This window comes from Peromyscus leucopus, chromosome 2 (genome assembly GCF_004664715.2).
Source record: "Peromyscus leucopus breed LL Stock chromosome 2, UCI_PerLeu_2.1, whole genome shotgun sequence".
Classification (NCBI taxonomy): domain Eukaryota; kingdom Metazoa; phylum Chordata; class Mammalia; order Rodentia; family Cricetidae; genus Peromyscus; species Peromyscus leucopus.
The window spans coordinates 148,103,050-148,126,431 of record NC_051064.1 but is presented as its reverse complement, the minus strand read 5'-3'; the positions used below and the strand labels follow the sequence as shown (position 1 = coordinate 148,126,431).

General features: G+C 49.2%; 1 protein-coding gene and 1 pseudogene across 1 annotated transcript; one reads left to right on the top strand and one right to left on the bottom strand.

Moving 5' to 3' along the window:
• Positions 1–2,074: 2,074 nt before the first annotated feature.
• Ca6 (carbonic anhydrase 6) lies at positions 2,075–22,900 on the top strand. The gene is given in 9 exon segments (XM_028858453.2): positions 2,075–2,255; positions 4,749–4,928; positions 9,491–9,639; positions 10,734–10,764; positions 10,767–10,825; positions 12,656–12,725; positions 13,749–13,906; positions 17,985–18,105; positions 22,396–22,900. Coding segments are annotated over 9 exon segments (936 nt in total). The 5' UTR covers positions 2,075–2,188; the 3' UTR covers positions 22,497–22,900.
• Positions 20,819–22,211, bottom strand: LOC114684033 (annotated as a pseudogene).
• Positions 22,901–23,382: the final 482 nt, after the last annotated feature.

The following is a 23,382-nucleotide window of genomic DNA, read 5'->3' as shown; positions in this document are numbered from 1 at the left end:
TTGGGAACTGAACTCAGGGCCTCTGAAAGAGCAGCATCCCATCTGAACTGCTGAGCCATCTCTCCAGCCAGTGCCCCTCACTCACTTTGTGACAGGGTTTCATTCTGTAGCCCAGGCTGGCTGCAAACTCCTGGTAGTCATCTTGTCTTAAACTCAAGGTACTCTTCCTGCCTCAGTCTTCCAACTGTGATGGTATCAAACTCTTCAGCAGAGATGGGTGCTCATGGGCTAACAGGGACATGGGGTCAACAGGGTGGGCCTGTCGGGCGGTGGTGGCGCACTCCTTTAATCTCAGCACTTGGGAGGCAGAGGCAGGTGGATCTCTGTTCGAGGCCAACCTGCTCTACACAGTGAGTTCCAGGACAGGCTCCAAAGCTACACAGAGAAACCTTGTCTCAAAAAACCAAAAACCAAAAAACAAAAGACAAAAAACAAAAACAAAAACAAAACCCAACAAGGTAGCCCTTAATGCAGGGTTATGGGCTCAGCAGAGCAGGCAAGATTGACTCAGCCAAGACGTTGGAGTGGGTTTTGAATTTTGAGAAACCCCATGAACTGTAGAGCAAGTGCTTTGTAACCCTGGTCCATCAATAACTAGTGGGGTGACAATGGTACGTCACTTCCTTCTCATAAAATGAGAAGTTCAAAAATGATGCCAGTTGCTATGTGTGTGCCCTGCTGTGAGCACTGCACATAAATTTACAGCTGAATTACTGGGTGGGGGGGGCAGCACTGTTGAGAGCTCCTATTGAAGATGGGGAAGTTGAGGCACAGAGTAGTTGGTAACTGTTTCCTTGGGAGGCTTTTTTTTTTTTTTCAAAAAGATTTATTTATTTATTATGTATACAGAAGAGGGAGCCAGATCTCATTGCAGATGGCTGTGAGCCACCATGTGGGTGCTGGGAATTGAACTCAGGACCTCTGGAAAAGCAGTTGGTGCTCTTAACCTCTAAGCCATCTGTCCAGCCCTCCTTGGGAGGTTTTGAGCTCTATGGGTCTAGTATTTTAGTGGGATGGTCCCAGATTAAACGGCAGCAGGAACTCTTTGAAGTATGCCACCTCTCCTGACCTCTCATACATCCGATGCGACTACATGCTGCCATTTTGACATTCCAGCGTCTCTCAGACTGGGGACAAGCGAGCAGGGAGATAAAGGAAACTGGCGAGGGGCTTCGACGTTTGTCAGAGCAGACCAAGTCTTTGCATGTGGCCAGTATGATAGATGCCCTCTGTGGGAGCCCCACATGTCCTATGCCTTTGCCTCTCTGAAGGGCATGGGAGACGCTGGCTTGGCAGTGGGCATAAATGATAGTTTCTTCAGCACTAGCCACGTGCACGTACAAGGATTAGACAACTCACTGGTAACTCATTGCTTCGGCCTGGGTGTGCTCAAGTGTACTGCACTGTCAGGACAAATCCCAGGAGAAATGTGAGACTCTATCTATACCTCCTCCACCTCCAACACCTCCACCTCCTCCAACTCCTCTTCCTCCACCTCCTCCACCTCCATGACCCCAAGACATGTGTGCATATGTAATTCAAGAGCCAGGCTCCAAGGTCCAGGGTTGATTTAGGTCAAGGATAAACCTATCTCTGCCTTCAACTGGGCTCCTCCATTTCTTGCCCAAAGCTGGAGTACCAGACTATTTCCCAGCTGCCTAGCTGGCCAGGGGTGGGGCGGCAGGGGGTGGGGGGCAACCCTGAATTACTAGGGATGTTCTTCTGTCCACTCTGGGACAGGCAGGGAATGCCAACTGGACTCTGGCAAGGTCTTCAGACTCTGGTGATTCCCTCAACAGCCAGGAGAAAGGGCAGAGGAAATGCCATCCTCCAGGAAGCCCCTGTTTCCGGGTGCTCTGTGCCTCCAGGCTCTTCACATCGCTACAGATCACTCATCACTCAAGGTCTACAATGGCTGCACTGTGTGGCCCCTGGACTGAGTTTCCAAAGGTGCTGAACAACCAGACATGGGTTAATTGGCTATGGTAATGCCTTGGGAGGAGGTGAGGCACGTGCACAAGGCACCAAGTCAGAAGGGCCATTGTGGGGAGGGTGTTGTTGTTCAGTGGGTGCAGCAGGGGCGGATCAGCCAGTGGACCTGGCAAATTGTTATTTACAGTTTCTGAGCTTTTAAAAGAAGTGCTGCCCAGAGCCTGTGCTGCTTGCTCTCAGGCCTTCAGCATCTGCCATGAGGGCTCTGGTGATTGTGCTGACTCTGTTCTTCCTGGGCGTCCAGGCTCAATGGACCTACTCAGGTAAGCAGCCACCTGGTACTTCAGACAGGCAGCCCGCCTGTGCTGGGTGTGGGTCCTCTGTTGGGGTCCACCTGCTCTTTGGGTTCACATGTGTTTTTGCTATCTCTGAATGAACAAATAGACTTTAAACCCCCAATGCAGGAGAAGAGAGGGTTCCCCTCCCTCAAGCCAGCTTCACTGGGCTGCTTTAAAATCTTTTCTACCCAGTATTGGCTGCCTCGAGAAGCCATGTCTGCTTGGGAAGCTGTTATTGTTATCCCAATGTGTGACAAATGAGACTTCTAGGAAGGAAACCTATGGCCTCACAGAAGAGGCTCCCAGACCACAGATAGCATCCCCCTCAGAAATGCGCATCCTCACCATTGAGGATCTGGTAGAGGACACCTTGCCTTCATCAGAACCCATTGACCTTACCTTGAGATGCCCAGTGGGACTTCAAAAGGAGAACTTGAGAATCTTCCCACAGAAGAATTTGTATCCCCACAGAACCAGGTCAGGGATGGGGATGCCTGGTGGGGAGGCTAGAGGCTGCTGGATGGTGCAGGAGACCAGAGTGACACAGGATAAAGTCTACCCTGCATGGCCTGCTCATTCAGAGTGGACTGTAAGTCCTAAATCAAGGTGACAGACGAGTCAGGGATCTTGTAGAGGCTCAGATAATCCAATTCATAGGGCAGCTCCGTCAATCATCCTGTCCGGAAAGGGAGCCCATACCCCGCCCGGGAAGATAGGGACTCTGTGACCTCCAGCAGTCTTACTGGTGGTAGTTCAGAGGTGATGAAAGACAGAGGATTCTGATGGCAAATTCTTGTCTTCCTTATGGTATCAGAGACTCCCAGACTGAAGGTCTCTCTCCCACAGGGTGACTTTTGTTAAGTGCCCAGTAGGAAGATGAGTGAGCTGCTCCACGTTTTTGCTTCCCTGGCACTAGGCTTAGAGTCCAGCCATGTGTGTGCTAGGCAAGCTCTGCTGTTGAGCTGTACCCTCGACCTCTTCCCATGTCTATAAGACCCAGACCCAAAGCACTCGGGTCACAGAGCGGTGGACCTCAGGCCTCTTTCCTTGATCTGGGCATTTGCCTGTAAGAAAGAATTGTTTAAAACGGTTTGAATTATTGAGTAGGATGAGAAAAGGATCAACTTGCAAACTAAGAAGCCCTGGCTGGAGCTCCATTCTTACCTAGAGCGAGCCATGCACTCATGGAAAGCTAATCTTGAAGTGTCCTCGATCAGAAATGGCTGAACAGAGCTAGGCATGGTAACAAACCCCTTTAATCCCAGCTCTCAGGAAGCAGAGGCAGGTGGATCTCTGTGAGTTCCAGGCCACACAGTGAGTCTCTCCTGGTTAACACAGTGAGAGACCTTGTCTCAAAAAACAAAGCCCTCAGTGAGGTGGGGCCTCTGTCATCTGCATGACTGGCCGTCATTACTCTGGCCCCAGGATTCTTAACCACCTCCAAAAAGATAAACTTGACAGCTCCCTCTCTCCCTCCATTCCTCCATTCCTCCTCCCTCCTTCCTTTTCTCTCTTCTTCTTCTCCTCCTCCTCCTTTGAGAGAGAGAGAGAGAGAGAGAGAGAGAGAGAGAGAGAGAGAGAGAGAGAGAGAGAGCTCGGTTATACCTGGTATCACAGGATTGTAATCCCAACCCCCCAAAGACTGAGATAGGAGGATTGCCACAAGTTCAAGGCCAGCCAGGACTACATAGTAAGAAGTCTCATAAAACGGGTTAACTCCTGGATTCTAAAGAGCCTCCTGCCTCTTTGAAAAAAAAAATTCTCTCACCTCAATCCCCTGAGAAGCTGGAACTATGGATATGTTCAAATTTTATTTTATTGCTTTTGTGTTGCTTTCTAAGACAGGATCTAATGTAGCCCAGGCTGGCCTTGAACTTGGTTTGTAGCTGAAGATGACCTTGTACTTTTGACCCTCCTGCCTCCACCTCCCCAGGGCTGGGGTTACAAGCCTGCACCACCCTTTTAACAGGGATGCTTCTTCAAGTGCCCTGTACCCACGGGTTGTGACCTAGGTGGTCTTGGCCTTTCTGTTGGCCCAAAGAAGACGCTGGAGCAAGCAACAGCTGCTGTTGGGGGAGGTTCTGACATCAGGGGAGCCGGGGGCTCAAGTACAGGGCTTGGAAGGAAAACTATGTTCTCTGAAAATGAGGTCAGGGGTTGTTGGTAGACCCAGGCTCCCTACAGGGCGCTCATCAGCTGTGAAAACTTCAAGGAAGAGGGCCAACTAGCTACTCTCCAGAGGAGACCCCTGGGCCCATGGCCGCAAGGCTGAGTCAGAAGATAGCCCCATTGCCGCATCCCAAGCCGAGTCCTTGGCTTAGTGTAGAGCTCTCCTGCCTTGCCCTCTGGAAGCTCTGCTTCTGTTTCCAGAAGTTTTCCCTGTGGGTCTTCCACCCAGAAGAGCCTGAGCCTGGTCTGCTAAGAAGCATTGGCTGGGCTGGGGAGCTCTGAGCTGGGCCCCACTCTGTCCTGTTGCAGGGGAAGGACTAACAGAGGATCAGTGGTCTAAGGAGTACCCCGCCTGTGGGGGGCAGAAGCAGTCGCCAATCGACCTGGTGAAACATGAGGTGACGTTCAACCCGTCCTTGAAGAGGTTGAGCCTGACCGGCTACGGGGAGGAGGGGCTGGAGTTCCCCATGACTAACAATGGCCACACAGGTAAGAGGGCTCTGGTGGGCCTGGCAGTCTGCATGCAAGGCAGGTAGTACCTCCGCTCTTAACTCAGCCCCTGTGGGCACCTGTTTGGAAACCTGAACATCTGTTTCCCTGGGACCTACACTGTGGAAGGAAAGAGCCGATTCTCCAAAGCCAGCTGGCTTCCACACAGGCTCCATGGCAGGTACTTCCCCCAACCCCCCAAATAAATGTACTACTACTACTACTACTACTACTACTAATAATAATAATAATAAACCCTGCCAAGTGTGGTGGCACACACTTTTGATTTCAGCATTTGGAAGGCAGAGGTAGTTGGATCTCCATGAGATTGAGGCTAGCCTGGACTAGTTTGACCTTCTCTCAAAACCAAAACCTGAACAATACACCAAAAGACCCTTACCTGAGTCTGGTCTGACGCACCCAGCAGGGCCTTCAGACAGAGGACAGGGTGACTCAGGGTTACATTCCCTGTTGTTTTGATGCAGGTGGGCTCCCGTTTTCGTATTTTCTGTATGGAGTCTGATTAGTTACAAGCACCTGAGAGGTAACCAAGTTTCTCAAAGGTTCAAAAAGAATTCCCCTTGGTTTTTCGGGGGGAGGGGGGGAGAATATGAATGTGTGTGTCAGATGGGAAAGCTGGGTCTTGGGAGCCCTCTCTGGGCCACTATGACATCCACATAGTGTGTCCTTCTGATTCTCCATTAGGCTTGTCTGTGAGCCTCATAGCAACCTCAGGAGGGGAGCACTGTGTGGGGTATATTAGTGTGGGTGTGTGTCTAGGTGCACAGGTACATGTGTGCACATGTAGATGAAAGCCAGAGATTAACATCCAGTGTCTTCCTCAATAACTCTTAGTTTTAATTTTTTTAAAGATTTATTTATTATGTATACAGTGTTCTGCCTGCATGTGTCAGGACAGAACACTGCAGGCCAGAAGAGGGCGCCAGATCTCATTACAGATGCTTGTGAGCCACCATGTGGTTGCTGGGAATTGAACTCAGGACCTCTGGAAGAGCAGCCAGTGCTCTTAACCTCTGAGCCATTTCTCTAGACCTAGTTTTTAAATTTTTATTACATTATTTATTTGTTTGTATGTGTGCAATGTGCCTCCTTCTACTACGTTGGTCATGGAGCTCAAACACAGGCCACGAGGCTTGGTAGCAAGTGCCTCTACTCACCGAGCCAGCCCTCCAGCCCTCCATCGTAGTTTTTGATTCATTGATTCTGCTAGACTGACTGCTGGAGTTGCCTGTCACCTTCCCTAGGGCTGGGATCACATGTGTGAGGCTCTGTGTCTGGCTCTGTGTGAAGGTGTTTGGGGTCCCAAACTCAGGACCTTCTGCTTATGTGGCAAGCACTGCATCCGCCAAGCCAGCTCCTGTAGCCCATCTTTGATTTTTTGAGCTCATGTAACTGAGGCTGGTCCCAAACTCTGAGTCCAGAGTGCCTTTGAACTCTTGACCTCCTGTCTCTACTTCCCAAATGCTGGGATTGGGGCCTGCACCCCCAAGCTTGGCTAAGAAGGGCCATTTTCAGGCAGAAAGCCTGAGGTCTCAGGAGGCCATGGGCTCACTCAAGACCACAGTCACGAACAGCTCAGTGACACAGGTCCAGACGTTTGGTTCTCAGCCCTTCCTGGTACCTCGGGGTCGCACATGGTTCCTGATGGGTCAGTTTGCTGTCTGTGCCCAGGTGTGTATTGCCCTACTGAGACAACAAAACCAAATTCCAGTTTTGGGTCTGTGAATAGTAAGAAGAAGAACAGAGCCATGTCTGTAAGTGGCCTCAGGTACCTGTAGCTAGGTCTACTGAGATCCACAAATACTAATAACCCCTATCTTTTTGAGGTACTGGGGGGCTCTGTGCATGCTAAGTCTGTGTTCTACTTTTGGGCTGAATTTATAATCTATTTTTAAAGATTTATTTCATTATTTTCAACTATGTATATATGTGCCTCTGTGTGTGGGTCTGTGCACATGAGTGCAGGTGCCCTCGGGTGCCAGGGCCCCAGGTACTCCTGGAGCCAGAGTTACAGGCATTTGGGAGCCACTTAACATGGGTGCTGGGAGTTGAATTTGGGTCCTCTACAAGAGCAGTGCATGTGAACTACCAAGTTATCTCTCAAGCCCCCACAATCTGTTTCTGTAACAGATGGGGAAGGGGTCTCCATGTTGTCCAGGCTGATTTAAAACTATGTCAAGTGATCCTTCTGCCTCAGCCTCTTACCAGATATTTACAAATCCTTTCTTACAGTCCATCATTTATCTTTTCATTCTCTGGCCAGTGTCTTTTGCAGAACAATTTTGCTATCGTTAATATTTTCTAGGGTTAACAGTAGAACCTCCAGTCTTACACTGGCTAGGCAAACCTGGGGCAGGGCTGATTATACTGTCAACACCCCCTCCCACTCGCTCCCCACCCCCCAAAACAGGCTTTCTCTGTGTAGCCCTGTCTGTCCTGGGACTCACTCTGTAGACCTGACTGGCCTGGAACTCAGGGATCCACCTGCCTCTGCCTTCCAAGTGCTGGGGATTAAAGGCGTGCACCACCATAACCTGCTAACACCCCTTCTTTTAAAGACAACCCCAGATGGCCTCAGTCGAGGACGACCCTGGGCTCCTGATGTTCCACTTCTGTTTCTTGAGTGCTGGGATTATGGGAGAGTGCTACCATGAACAATTTGTTTATTTTTATTTTATATACATTGGTGTTTTGCCTGCATGTAGGTCTGTGTGGGGGTGTCAGATCTTGGAGTTACAGTTGTCAGCTGCCATGTGGGTGCTGGGAATTGAACCCAGGTCCTCTGGAAGAGCAGTCAGTGCTCTTAACCACTGAGCCATCTCTCCAGCCCCCCATAAACAGTTTTATGTGGAGCTGGGGATCAAACCAAGGGCCCAGTGCATGCTGGGCAAGGACTCTACCTGCTGAACTGTGTCCCCAGCCCCATGATAGTCTTCTGAGCACAGCAAATGGTGTGACGGATGTCTGTTGTCTGGTGAGATGCTGGTTACATTTTCATTACTCACAGAAGGAGCAAACGGCTTTGAAAGGTGAATCCATTTTCAGAATCTGGAAAGTTTAATAAGTGGATTTGGAGACAGAGATTTGGGCTGTTCAATAGCACAGCCTCAAGCTCAGAACGACAGCTCCTTTCTAAGCTGGCCTGTGCAGGCCTGTCCATGGAATGCCAGGCTAGAGATGACCTGTCCCCTGGAAGCTGTGTGCTGGCAACAGGGAATTGTCAGGATCTCTCTGTTGCTCTTGTGGAGGCAACCATCCATTCAGAAGCTCTGTGGGGTCCAGGTTCCTGGCCCCACTGACCGCAGCATACTGCCTCCACATACTTCCTCCTTTAAAGTCTCCGTCATCCTTGAGAACATAGATTTTTGAGGCTCTAAATAAAAAGTGTGTGTTCTACAAAGGGGCCATTCATGCCAGGAGGTAGTGGCACACGCCTTTGGTCCCAGCACTTGGGAGGCAGAGACAGGAGGTTCTCTGTGAGTTTGAGGACAGCTTGGTCTACAGAGTGAGTTCCAGGACAGCCAGGGATACACAGAGAAACCCTGTCTCAAAGAACAAAAAAAAGAAAAAAAAAAAAAAACAAAAAACAAAGGGGCCATTCACATCCTTGAGGCTGGATTCCTGTGGTTTATTTATTTATTTAAATTTTTTTTGTTTGTTTGTTTTTCAAGACAGGGTTTCTCTGTTCTGGCTGTCCTGGAACTCACTATGTAGACCAGGCTGGCCTTGAACTCACAGTATCCGCCTGCCTCTGCCTCCTAAGTGCTGGGATTAAAAGTATGCACCATCGCTGCCTGGCTGACAAAACTTTAAGGTCTGTGCCAGTGAGATGAATGTCTGCAGTCACTTGACCCAAGTAATGTCCCTGTAGGAAGTCTGTAAGGCATGGGGTGGGAGGACTCATTCATTTTCCCTACAGTGAAAGTCTCACATTTTAGTGCTAGAATTCCAGTCAAATTAAGTTCTAAGCCAAGCTAGAGCTTGCATGGTCCTGGCTGGCTGGGTAATTTGGTTTCTTGTCTGCTGAGGACAAGCTGGGCCACATCATGATGATGTGTAGCTAGAGACAGGGATCTAGGTACTGGGTTCTTAGCCCCCAAGGCACAGTGTGATACTGAGTCTTCCCCCTCCAGGGTCAGTTTCTTTGTCCACAAGACAGGAGTGTTGGAACTCAGTACTGCCTCGGGTCCCAGCAGAGCTGGCACTTTCTATGGACTAGCTAAGAGTCTGCATGGGAAAGCCATGAAGCCATGCCTCAAACTAGCAATTCTCCTGCCTCAGCCTCCAAGGGCTGGGAGTATAGGAATGTACTTTGGGCAATATATTTTCTGAGCTTTCCCGTTTTCTAAGACCAACAAGGCAGATCTGCTGTGCTGTAGTCCTTCCCCTGACCTGGCAGTTCTGGACAGAGAGGTGTTCTGCGGGCCAGTTCCACCTTTCCTTTGGGGACAGCAGTCTAATCCACCAGTCACACCTTGGGTTGCCTTGGGTGTGGGGTGGGAGATGACCCAGGGGAGCCTCTCTATGCTGTTCTCTTGCAGTGCAGATCACCCTGCCTCACACCATGTACATAACAGACTCTAAGGGCAATCGGTACATATCAAAGCAATTGCACTTTCACTGGGGTGGAGGCCCCTCGGGAGTCAGCGGCTCCGAGCACACCGTTGATGGGATCAGGCGTGTGATGGAGGTATGTGACGACCCCGACAGGGTCCCCTTTCCTTCAATCTCCATAGTCACTTTTCTTTTTATGACTGTGTTACACAGGTGTCATGTATGTGCACATGCATGTGAGGGTGCATGCGCACGTGTGTGGAGACCAGGGGTTGACATCGTCTTCCTCTATCACACTCTTACTTGGTTTTTGAAGCAGGCTCTCTCACTGAGTCTAGATCCCATCTACTAGCTAGACTGGCTGGCCACTGAACCCCACGGATGTTATTACCACTGCTTCAGCACTGAGGTTGCAGGCATGCACAGATTTTATTACCACTGCTCAGCACTGAGGTTGCAGGCATGCACAGATTTTATTACCACTGCTTCAGCACTGAGGTTGCAGGCATGCACAACTGTGCCCAGTTCCTCTTTGTGGGTGCTGGGATCGAACTCACGTCCTCATGCTCACACAGTAAGCACTTCACCAACTGACCAGCCCTCCGGCCCTCCCTTTCCTACTGAAATGGCTAATTTGTGTAACAGTGGTGGTATGGTGACGGTTCCATCACCTGTGGTTGAATTTATTTTCAGTTCATTGAGAAATTACTTACTGGTCACAGCTTTGTGAGGGAACAAAAATGGGATCTCTCTTCAGAGAACTCACAGCATGGCGGGAGTCTCTCGCCTGCATGGTGGCAGGCCTTCCTCTGTTTCGGCTGGATTGGTGTGTTAGAATTTTAGAGTACCTCTTTGGCCTGCATCCATCCTTGGGCTGACTTCAGGCTTACAGTGGCTTCCCTGGAGAGGGGAGTGCATTGCTCACTCTCTTCTCAGGCCCTCTAGAGGTCTGAGGAGGCCATAGTGGCTTCAGCCTCTGTGAGGAAGGAGGTTGGATCAAGACAAACCAGAGCCACCACCTTCCAGAATCCTGCTTACCCTCTTTGCATTCTCAGCGAAGTTTCTTGGCAGTTGGGGCGCCTAGCCTGCACAGGAGGAGGGAGGGGCGGGCTGTTTGTGTGGGGTAGAGGGCTCAGCTGGAGCACCTTACATTCTTTCCCTTCCCCCTTGGAATCCTTAAGAGTTGAAGTCCCCATGAACTGCCCTTGACCCGCTTTTCCTCACTCACAGATCCACTTCGTTCACTTCAGTGACAAGTTCGAAGCTTCGAGGAAGCTCAGAGTCAACCCGAGGGTTTGGCTGTAGTGGCAGTCTTCGTTGAGGTAGGGCTGGAACGGTGATGTGTGTCTGCACTCAGGCTGCTGTGCCCTCATGTCCCAATGAGGTGTGCTGTCTGGATGACATGCCATCTTCATTCTCTCTCAACCCCTTGCTAAGCTTTCCTGGGAAAGCTCCCTCCGTGGAGGGTTGACCTTTGCCCAGCCCTTGCTCACCCCTGTGTTGTGAACCATGGGACCCTGGGTAAAAAGATGATCCCGGAAGGGCTGGCTGGACACAAGCTGGTCTAAAGGGCTATGTGGAGCCTTGAGTGCAGCCAGACTAAGGCACCAGCGCTGCATTTCTAAGAAAGCCCAGGTGATGGACTTAGAGATAGATGGTTAGAAGTAGGCAGGAATCTGGGCTGGAGAGGTAGTTCAGAGACTGAGAGCACCGGACGACCCAGGTCTCAGCACTCACATGGTACTTCACAACCAGTTCCAGGAGACTGAAGGTCTTCTTTTGGCCCCTGAGGGCCCCAGGCACGCACATGGTCCACAGACACACATGTAGGTAAAATACCTATACATGTAAAATGAAAATAAATCAATCTAAAAACAAGTTTTCAAAGTAGACAGGAATCGAATTCTCAAAGAACTTAATATTAAACTGGAAAAAAATTTACAAACAAAATGAAATACCCAACTGGTTCTATAGTATCTCAAAACATAAAAACAAAGCTGCTTGTGATGGTGTAAGCCTGTAATCCTAGGAGAAAAAGTCAACAGAAAATTGAAGTTGTCTGTTGTGGTACATGACTGTAATCTCAGTACTCGGGAAGCAGGAGTAGATTGCTGTAAGTCTGAGGCCATCATAGTCTGTGTAGGGAGTTCTAGACCAGACCAGCCTACACAATGAGACCTTGTCTCCAAAAAAAAAAAAAAAAAAAAAAAAAAAAAAAAATCAAGCTGGATGGTAGCAGCACATACCTTTAATCCTAGCACTCAGGAGACAGAGGCAGGATCTCCAAGTTGGAGGCCAGCCTGATCTATGGAGCAAGTTCCAGGACAGCCAGGGCTCCACAGAAAAACTCTGTGGAAATAAACAAAATCAAACCCAAACCAACCAAATCAATAGAAAACAAAAAAAAAAAATATGCCTTTTACACCAAAAGCAACTTTTATTTTTATCTGAAAACAAGCAAAAACAAAACAACAGGGCTAGAGAGATGTCTTAGTGGTTAAGAGTCCTTGCTGCTCTTGCAGAGGACAAGAGTTCAGTTCCCAGCACCCACATGACAGTTTACAACCTACTGTGACTCCAGTTCCAGTGAGTCTGCTGCCCTCTTCTGGGCTCCATAGGCACTGCATGCAGATGGTACACACACAGGCAAACTCTGATACACATTAAAATAAGTCAATGAAATCAACAGTCATATGAAAGAGTGTCCTAGCAATAGGGCTACAGGAGCAGTTTTGCCTGGGGCATCTTGTCTGTCAGAACTCTGAGGACAGAGCCCAGGTAGTTAGTAGCAAGGAGCAGTCATCTTGTCCCCCAGGCCAGCTGAGCCGCACCGCCCCCTCGTTCTCCACTCAGCCTTCCCAGCTAGGAAACCAAGCAGCTGGTGGGGAGGGGGGGGGGGGGGGGGGGGGGGGGGGGGTGAGGGGGGGGGGGGGGGGGGGGGGGGGGGGGGGGGGGGGGGGGGGGGGGGGGGGGGGGGGGGGGGGGGGGGGGGGGGGGGGGGGGGGGGGGGGGGGGGGGGGGGGGGGGAGGGGAGGGGTGGGGTGAGGTGGGGTGGGTGGGGTGGGGGGTGGGGGGGGGGGGGGGGGTGTAGTGAGGTGGGTGGGTGGGTGGGTGGGTAGTTCTCATACTGAGTGTTCTGTGCTTCTCTCCAGATTGATGAGTATAATGAAAATACTTACTACAGCTCCTTCATTTCCGAGATGGTCAACATCACGTATCCAGGTAAGGAACACCCACAGCAGGGAAGAGGCTTGAGTGTGGGGTGAGTAGGGAAGCCACGGCCCTTTGGAGGGAGGTTTGGGTCTCTTGGCTGAGGGCACCTTGTCCCAGGCCTTTCTGCCGTAGGTGTAGGAGGGAAACATACCTGTGAGAAACCTGCGTATAAGTTCTTGGTCATTGTCTTCTCTCCAGGCTTTAAATATGGATTTTTAAATTATTTGTGTGTATGAGTGCTTGTGTGCTCAGGCACACCCCCAGAGGCCAGAAAGCTACACTCAGTGTACTTGCTGCTCTTGCAGAGGACCTAGGTTTGATTCCCAGCACCTGCACGCTGGCTCGTAACTAACTCCTGTTTCAGGGGATCTGAAGCCCTCTTCTGACCTCTTTGGGTACCAGACATGCACATGGTGTACATACATGCATGCAGGCAAGACACTCATAGGCATAAAATAAAAATAAATTTAAAAAAAAGCCTTCTGTATAGAGGGTGAAGAGCTGGCTCAGCAGTTAAGAGTGCTTGTTTCACAGTCATCAGGACCAGGGATCAGATCCCAGACCCATCTAACAAGCCGAATGTCCCACAAATCCTGGAACTTTAGCTCTGATCCCTTGGAGCTGGAGTTACAGGCAGTGTAAGTCATCAGACATGGGTGCTGAGAGCAGAATGAGGGACTTCTGGGAGAGGGCCTTCAGAAGGTCTCTTAACTGCTGAGCCTCTCTAGCCTCTGGAAGGCATTTTAGAGCCCAGGCTGGCTTGGGATTTGTGGACATCTTCCTGCCTCAGTCTCCCCAATGCTAAGATTACACATGCACAGCGGCAGGCCCAGCGCTCAGCTCTGCATCCATCCATGGAGCAGTGCAGTGGGGGGGGGGGGGTGGACGGGGGACAGCTTTTCAGTCACCAGCTTCTTTGGTCTTTGGCTTCGGCAGAGGACTGGAAGATTCCATATGCCAAGGCAGAGCCTGAGCTGCCCCTCCTGGGGCAGCAGCGCTCCTTTCCACTCCATTCCATGTCTTCTTTCTTAGGACAAACCACGACTCTGAAAGACACTACCATTCAGAAAATGCTGCCCAGAGACACGTACAACTATTACACCTACGAAGGCTCGCTCACCACTCCACCCTGCACAGAGAACGTCAAGTGGTTCGTGTTTCAGGATTCCGTCAAGCTCTCTAAGACGCAGGTAACACAGTACCACTTCATCAAAGCCTCCCTTTGACTGTCTGGCTAACAAGGACACTTCAGAGGCCCACCCGATTCTTTGGTATCGGCCACACAGAGGCTCCGATACTGTCTTAGTTAGGGTTATTATTTCTGTGATGAAACACCGTGACCAAAAGCAACTTGGGGAGGAGAGGGTTTATTCGGCTCACACTTCCACAGCACTGTTCATCACTGAAGCAAGTCAGGACAGGGACTCCAACAGGGCAGGAACCTGGAGGCAGGAGCTGATGCAGAGGCCATGGAGGAGTGCTGCTTCTTATGGCTTCCTCAGCCTGCTTTCTTATACAACCTGGGACCAGCAGCCAAGGGATGGCACCACCCGCCATGGGCTGGGCCCTCTCCCATCAATCACTAATTAAGAAAAGGCCCCACAGCTGTTTCTTATGGAGGCTTCTCCTCAGTTGAGGTTCTCTCCTTTCAGATGACTCTAGCTTGTGTCATGCTGACATAAAACTAGCCAGGACAAATACCACTCCGCGCCCCCCCCCCCCCCCCCCCCCCCCCATGGAACTGCAGGTGACCTTCAGCCACTGAGGCGGGGATGGGTTTTGGAGGCCCCAGCTGACCTAGGAGCTTAGATTTGATGCATTGAAAGGTCTGGTGTCCGGGCTGTGTGACTGAAGTATGCGGTGGAGAGGAATGTTCTCAGGTAGACTTGGCCACGCCCCTTCCTAGGACCTTGTGTGGCTTACATTCTCACATCGTCCACATCTCAGGCCAAGGACTGCTTCAGCTCTTTGTCGCGTTAAAAAACAACTTTATATTTGGTCTTTAAAAAAGTTGGTTAATTTCGTTTGTATGTGTGTGCCCCTGAGTGTATACCTGTCACACTGGAGTGTATCTTTGTGTACCTTGTGTATGCAGGAGACCATCAGAGCTCCAGGAATTGGAGTTATAGGAACTTGGAAGCTGCTGTATGGGTGCTGGGAACCAAACTTAGGTTCTCTACAAGAGTAACAAGTACTTTTAACCACTGAGCCATTTCTCCAGCCATGTACTCTGTCTTTTGAGGAGAATTGCTCTATCATTTAAAATAATAAATAGTCCAGGCACATGAGTGAGTCAGCCAACCTATCTACCAACCAACCAACCAACCTACCAACCAACCTACCAACCTACCTACCAACCTACCAATCAACCTACCTACCTACCAACCTACCAATTAACCTACCTACCAACCTATCTACCAACCTACCTACCAACCAACCTACCTACCTACCTACCTACCTACCTACCTATCAACCTACCTACCTGCCAACCTACCTACCTACCTACCAACCTACCTACCTACCTACCTACCAACCTACCAACCTACCAACCTACCTACCAACCTACCTACCTACCTCCCAACCTACCTACCTCCCAACCTACCTACCAACCTACCTACCTCCCAACCAACCTACCAACCTACCTACCAACCTACCAACCTACCAACCTACCTACCAACCTACCAACCTACCTACCTACCTCCCAACCTACCTACCTCCCAACCTACCTACCTCCCAACCTACCTACCTCCCAACCTACCTACCTCCCAACCTACCTACCTCCCAACCTACCTACCTCCCAACCTACCTACCTCCCAACCTACCTACCTCCCAACCTACCTCCCAACTACCTCTACCTCCCAACCTACCTACCTACCAACCTACCTACCAACCATCCTACCTACCAACCAACCAACCTACCTACCAACCTACCTACCTACCTACCTACCTACCTACCTACCAACCTACCTACCAACCAACCAACCTCCCAACCTACCTCCCAACCTACCTCCCAACCTACCTCCCAACCAACCTACCTCCCAACCAACCTACCTCCCAACCAACCTACCTCCCAATCAACCTACCTACCTCCCAACCAACCTACCTACCTCCCAACCAACCTACCTACCTCCCAACCTACCTACCTACCTCCCAACCTACCTACCAACCTACCTACCAACCAACCAACCTACCAACCTCCCTCTCTCCTTGTCTCCCTCCCTCCCTTCCATTCTCCTCCCACCTCCTCCTCCTCCTGACAGGGTCTCACTCTGTAACCCTGTCATGGCCGTCCTCCTGCCCCAGCCTCCTGAATGTTGAGATTACAGGCATGAGCCATCACACCTAACTCTGAATGTTTGACTTTAGTGACTAGACAACACCATATGGGGACATAATATACATCTGTTGAATACACTACTGAAGCCAAAAGGCAAATCTAAATTTCCTTAGACTTTATTTTCCCTCAGAAACAAATATTCCTTTCCCCTAAACTTCAATTCTCTTCTCCAGCAGAAGATGGAAAAGGCTTCTACTAGGCTAGGCAAGGACCCTCCCACACAAAATGTTAATCAGTAGGCTGGAAGTGTCCCCAGAGAAGGGACATGGCATGGGCCGATTATCTCTGGAAAAATGCAACTTAAATCCAGATCTAGAAGGATTCAACAAGTCACATTATTAGAAAGAAGCTTGCTTAGCTCCTCAGAGACCACACAGGTTCATTTGCCTGTCATCTCAGCGAAGGCTGAGGCAAGATGGTAGAGAGCTCTAAGCTAGCCTTGGACACAGTAAGTTTCAAGCCAGCCTGGGCTACAAAGTAAGATATTCATTCAAAAAGCCAAGCTCAGATTATAGCTTGGTTTTAAGGATACTTGACTAGCATAACAAGGCCTTAGATTCCATCCCCAGCACTGTGGGGGCAAATCTCAAAACACAAGGCAAAAGGGAATGAGGGTCACCTGAACGTTCTTCCCTTCTCTGGCTGCTCTCTTATAGCTCTTCTTATAGAGAAGGAAGGAATGCTATTCACATGGCCAACATGGACAGGGCAGGAGAAGATGGCGGACACTTGTTTCTCCCAACTCAGTGGGAACAACAGAGGAGACACCACATGGTGTTACAAAGATTTCAGACAGGGGAATTACCAGACAAGTAATGTAAGAGTGTCTGATGTGCATAAAGAAATAAGAGATTTAAATATAGGGAAAGAACAAAAGTACAAAATGATCAGCCGGATTTGCCAATGAAAAACAAGCAGGATTTTTAGGGATGAAACCATATTAACCACAATTAGCAATGGAATGAATGAGTTTAATAGCATGTTGGATTTAATTCAAGAGACAGTAAATTGGAAGACAGAGGTAGGAAAGTAGTCTAACCATGGCACAGAGAGGAATGGAGGTAGAAATGTGCAAAGTGGCAAAGAGCAACGGAGACTGGAGTAGAGAGATCTAGCAGATGGCTCACTTAAGTTCCAGAAGAGATTCAGCCTGGTGTGGGGTGCATGGCTGTAGATCCAGCACCTGGGAGGCAGAGGCAGGCAGATCTCTGAGTTTGAGGTTAGCCTGCTCTACATAGTGAGTTCCAGGCCAGGAGGGCTACATAGTGAGACCCTGTCTAAAAATATAAAAACCCTACCCACCTTTAATCCCAGCACTTGGGAGGCAGATCTCTGAGTTTGAGGCCAGCCTGGTCCACAGACCAAGTTCCAGGACAGTCAGGGCTACACAGAGAAACCATATCTTGAAAAATCAAAATAAACAAATAAATAAGCAATATATATATAGAGAGAGAGTTAGCCACAGAGAGAAGGCAGGAGACTCAGACTCCTAGAAGGGAAATAAATGGAGAACCCAGACTTTTGCATGCCGAAAAACAACAACAACAACAAACTTCAAGGATGTAGACAGAATATATTTTTAGAAAAACGAACACTGAGCTTACCACTTGATATGTTTCTGTTACTTATTGCTTTTGTTCTGTTAACCAAATATTCACATAAGAAGATGAGGCAGGAGTGTGAGAGATCCTGCTGGGGAGACGAACGGATGGATGGGTAAGATCTGGAGTGGAGGCTGGCAGACCACTCAGGACTGCTGAGCTTGAGGTTGTCTGACACCATGCCAGAATCACTGAGATGGCAGCATCTATCCAATCACTAACCAAATGCTTCTAAGTTTCCCAGTGCTCCCTGCCGCCGCCGCCGCCGCCGCCGCCGCCGCCACTGCCGCCGCCGCTGCCGCTGCATCAGTAACTTTATGTTGTCTGCAGGTTGAGAGGATAGAGAATGCTATTAAGAATGCCCACAATGAGACCCTTCATGATGGCTACCGCAAGACCCAGCCCCTCAACCACAGAGTAGTGGAAGTCAATTTCCCATTCGCTGATAAGTGTAAGTGACATCAACTCTTCTGTTTGACTTATGGACCTCAACGTTCGTTCTTCCCTTCTCTGGCTGCTCTTTTATAGCAATAGAGAAGGAAGGAATGCTCTTCACATGGGCCAACATGGACAGGGCAGGAGAAGATGGTGGACACTTGTTTCTCAGTGGGAACAACAGAGAAGACACTGAATGGTGTGTGGTCTCCCTGATCTTGACTATAGTTGGAGGGAGAACTGGGGGACAAAGAGAATCCACAAACTCTTGTCTGAATGTAGCCTCAAGTTAGCTTTACTGAGCCCACGTGAGATTATTTCTCAAGAGCCTCTACCTCCCTTCTCCTGTATTACAAATTCACTCCCAGTCTACTTTAAAAATCACACCTCTATCCACCCATTTTCACCCCCTCCCCACCATCAAAGCCAAACAATTACAACCATCCAATGTCTGGGATCCACTCCTGATCTTCTTCTGGACCCTTCAAAAGGGCTTGGGTCACTTCTTGAGCTCTGCCCTGTACAGCACACATGGCTTGTCTTCCAGGTGCTGACTGGTTCCTCTCTTTTACTGCTGATAACGCTTTGGCTGATGGAAAACCCATGGTACTGGCATCTCCAAAACTCTGGGATCTTCAGCTGCAGCTGGGCTGCACTTTCACCAATAGCCTCTCACAGGCTCTCCTCATGGTGCCAAGCCTCGACTTCTTTACATGACCCTTCAGTCCTGAGCCTTCAACTGCCAATGAGGCTGCACCTTCACCAATGGCCTCTCCTGGCCTCTCACGGTGACAAGTCTTAGCTGCTCTCCATGACCCCTTCATGCCTTCATCACCTGGGTGACTTACATATTACTAAGCCCAGCTGCCAGCACGAGGCACAATCTTGGCCACCTCTGGAACATAGCTTCTCTGTGCTCTCAGGAAACATTTCCCAGAAGATTTCACCTCAGTGATGCCCATCTCTTCTTAATCACCGCTAGTATCTTGGCTCCAGCCAACCAGCATCAAGTATCCCAGCAAAGCAAACTTTTGCTTTAGTAGCTTTGGTATCTTAATCACAGCTGATTCTTCAGCCCCAGCTAACTGGAAACTCAGGATCTTAATTCAAAACAACAAATGGCCCCATTAGAGTCTTCAAACTTCCTTCAGAAACTTTGCAAGCCAGGCCTCCATCCTCCGCACTTCTCTCAACATTCTTATCTTCCAAGTTCCCACAGAACATCCCACTGAGGCCTCAACACTCAGGGGCTCTTCTAGCCCAAAGTTCTAAAGTCCTTCCACAATCCTCCCCAACACAGGGTCAGGTCTGTCACAGCAACACCCACTACACCAGGACCAATTCGTCTTGTTAGAGTTTCTGTTGCTTCTGTTGGACCAAAAGGCAAGTTGGGAGGAAAGGGGTTACCTGGCTTACACTTCAGCATTGCTGTTCATCGCTGAAGGAAGTCAGGACAGGAACTCAAACGGGGCAGGATCCCGGATGCAGGAGCTGATGCAGAGGCCATGGAGGGGTGCTGCTTACTGGCTTGCTCCCCATGGCTTGCACAGCCCACCTCCTTATAGAACCCAGGACCAGCAGCCCAAGAATGGCATCACTCACCATGGGCTGAGCCCCATTGATCACTAATTGAGAAAATGCCTTACAGCTGGATCTCATGGAGGCATTTCCTCAACTGAGGATCCTTTCTCTGATGACTCTAACTTGTGTCAAGTTGACACACAAAGCCAGCCAGTACACATACAGCATTGGCCCTGCGATCCCTATTCCTAGTGTGATGTCTGTCATGTGATTCATGTAAATATAGGCTAAACAAAGAATGTTTGGACTTATTCACCAATCCATCTTTGTGTTCCATGATTTTTCAGGTTTCCATTTTCCTTGCTGTAACTAGAGTTTTCCTGCCTTGCCCACAGTCAGAACTAATCTCTGTCACCTGCCAGTCCCCCAGCCGTTCAGACCCAACCAAGTAAACACAGAGACTTATATTGCTTACAAACTGTATGGCCATGGCAGGCTTCTTGCTAACTGTTCTTATAGCTTAAATTAATCCATTTCCACAAATCTATACCTTGTCACGTGGCTTGTGGCTTACCGGTGTCTTCACATGCTGCTTGTCATGGTGGCGGCAACGGCTGGCAGTGACTCCCTCTGCCTTTCTGTTCTCTCAATTCTCCTCTCTGTTAGTCCTGCTTATACTTCCTGCCTGGCCACTGGCCAATCAATGTTTTATTTATTGACCAGTCAGAGCAACAGATTTGCCATACGGACCATCCCACAGCACCTTGCTAAATTTCCTTACTATTTTTTTTAACTACTCTTGCAATGTATACCAAGAGACCATTTGGCGTTCTGTATCCCACATCTTGAGTGCTTTCTATGAGAGACTCCAACTTACCCTCAGGAGAGAGTACATGTCCTAGATACCCAGACTAGGATGGCCCCTGGTGTCTAGAGGTCCTCCATCTGCACTCACTCTGCAGGGTGACTGCTTCACCTCCCAGGGGCGGAGGTGTGTGGCCTTGTTCCTCACACCCACCCATGGGGTCTCAAGAATTGTGCCCCATGCTGATTAAAGTGCAGAGAACATGTATCATTTTGTTCTTCTTTCAGGCCCACTTCTTTTATACAGCCATGGGCCGCTCCACTCAGTCATGCTCCATGGCCCACAACATCGCACAGTTCTGTAGGATTCCATCCTGCTTGACCATATTAACTGATAATAACATTCATTTCCTTCCTTCCTTCCTCCCTCCCTTTCCTTTTTTTGAGGCATAAATGTCTTTATTGGGCTCACACAGGAGTCCCTTGGTCTTGAGGACCTCTGTGGACTTGCTGATTTTCTTCTCCACTTTTTTTTCTGCTTGTTTCCGTAGCCTCAGGAGCTGTTTTCCTTCTGATAAAGGATTTTGGTCTTTTCCTTCCGTTTCTCCTCTAGAGCAGCTGCTACTGCCTGGTTCTCCCACCTGACTTCATGAGCTAGACGCCCATAAGCAAACTTTCTGGTAGGCTTCAGTCGCACAACCTTGAGGGCCGCAGGGACCACCATCCGTTTTTTCTTGTCATAGGGTGGAGGGATCCCATCCAACACCTTGAGGCATTCCAGGGCAGCCTGGCCTCGCCTGGTCTTATGGGGCAGCATGCCTCGCACAATCTGTCAAAAAATGAGGCTCGGGGCTCCAAAGTAGAGGGGGCATCGAGAGGCGTTGTGTTCATCCGCTGTGGGAGAAAGGCCAGCACTTTAACTTGCTTCTGTAGAAATTTCCAGAAATGTTGATGCCCTCACAGCACACAGCCATCACGTCCCAGGTACTGCTGGGCCACAATGGCCACCAGGTGGCCCAGAAGACGGCCTCGGCCATCCTGCACTAGAACCTGGCCCTCTGATCAAGTCTGGCAGACTCACGATCCTTTCTTAACTGACCCTATCAACTAACCATGCAGGAGGAACCAAGGAATACAGAGGACTTGGGATGTGACTTAGTGCTAGTGCATGCCCGAGGCTCTGGCTTTGCTTCCCCAGCAACACACACACACACACACACACACACACACACACGCACGCACGCACGCACACACACACACACACGGGGAAGACTATGACCAGCCACTCTGCATTCTGTTTCCATGAGATCCTTTTAAGTTTGATCGTTTAAATCTAATTAAAAAAAAATGTGTGTGTGTGGTGTATGTAAACATATGAGTATGTGTATGGGTGAGGGTGATGTATACACATGTGAGTGTGAGTGTATGTATGTGGTGCATACACATGTGTGTGAGTGTGTGGGTGAGAGTAGTATATACACATGTGAGTTTGTATGTGTGAGTGTGGTGTATACACATGTGACTGTATGTGTGAGGGTGGTGTATACATATGAGTGTGTGTGTGTGTATGAGGGTGTGTGAGGGTGCTATATACACATGGTGAGTATGTGTATGTGTGGTATATACACATGTGAGTGTTAGTGTGTGCTGTATATACATGTGAGTGTGTGTGTAGATGGTATATACAAATGTGAGTGTGAGTGTGTGTGTGAGTGTGTGTGTGTGTGAGGTATACACATGTGAGTGAGTGTGGAAGCCTGAGGTCAACTCTGAATGTCTTCTTCAGTTACTCTTCATCTTATATTTATTTATTTTTCAGATAGGCTCTCACTATGTAGTTCTGTCTGGACTGGAATTTGCTATGCACACCAGGCTGGCCTCAAACTCTGAGACTCACCAGCCTCTGTCTCCTGAGGGTTGGGATTAAAGGCATGGGCCACTATGCCTGGCTTAATTCTTCTTTTTATTGAATGTGTTCTAGCCGGTCCGTCCTATTTGTACCTAAAAAAGATCGACCAGAAGCTTGATAACTTGCTACACTATGCCGGACCAAAGAAAATTAAGAAGAGAAAGCACAGTTAATGAACCGGAATTGGCACACTGGCCCTGTGGGCTCGCCCTGTCCTGTCTCTGGAATCCTTGCTGCCTCCAGTGAATCTCTGATTAACTCAGTGGGATTATCATCCATGAAAGGAAGTGGGGCACATCAGATGGAAGAGAAGGGGTGTGGGTGAGACATCACCAATGGGAACAGATCTGGATGGACATGCAAAGGATCAAACCTTCCACAACCTCCTGTCAATCATTCATTTAAATTTTGGGTTTGGGGATGCAGTTCAGTGATAGAGTGCTTGCCATAACCCTGGTTTTGATTCCCCAGCATGGAAAAAAGAAAAACATTTACTTTGATCTAAGTTATAAATCAGCCAAACTTCCCTTTAGAATTTAGATGTAATAAAGTGATTTTGGAAATTTTCAACTTTAAATTCTGTGTTTCTATTCATTTGTACCACTTTATTTTTTTAAAAATTAAGGTGCTTCAAGTTGCAATAATATGAAGTAGGATTTTGTGAAGGCAATACAAACTCCGTCTTAGGGTAGGGCCACCATCTTAGACTACCTGCTGTACTCAGTTCCAGGAATGTTGGAGTCCACTAGGTTTCCTAGTGGCTGTTCCAGCAGGACTGCATAAGAGGTTGATTGGATCACTGGCCTGAGTACCAGGTGTTTGGAAGGGTCTATACTTGGCTGTTACTAGCAAGGGGGAGGTCCTTTGCCCTTCCCCTTGGCATTGTTATAAATAGTCCTTTGGAATAAAGCTCTGGGCCGATGGATAAGGATCCAGGCCCACCCAAGGCTGTCCTGTGTTTCTCTCCCCTCTTTATTTCTATCTAAGCCTCTTATGCCTCATTCCTCAAGAGTCCCTAGGGTAAATAAATGTGGGAGTTGGTCCTCCACACAGGAAGGA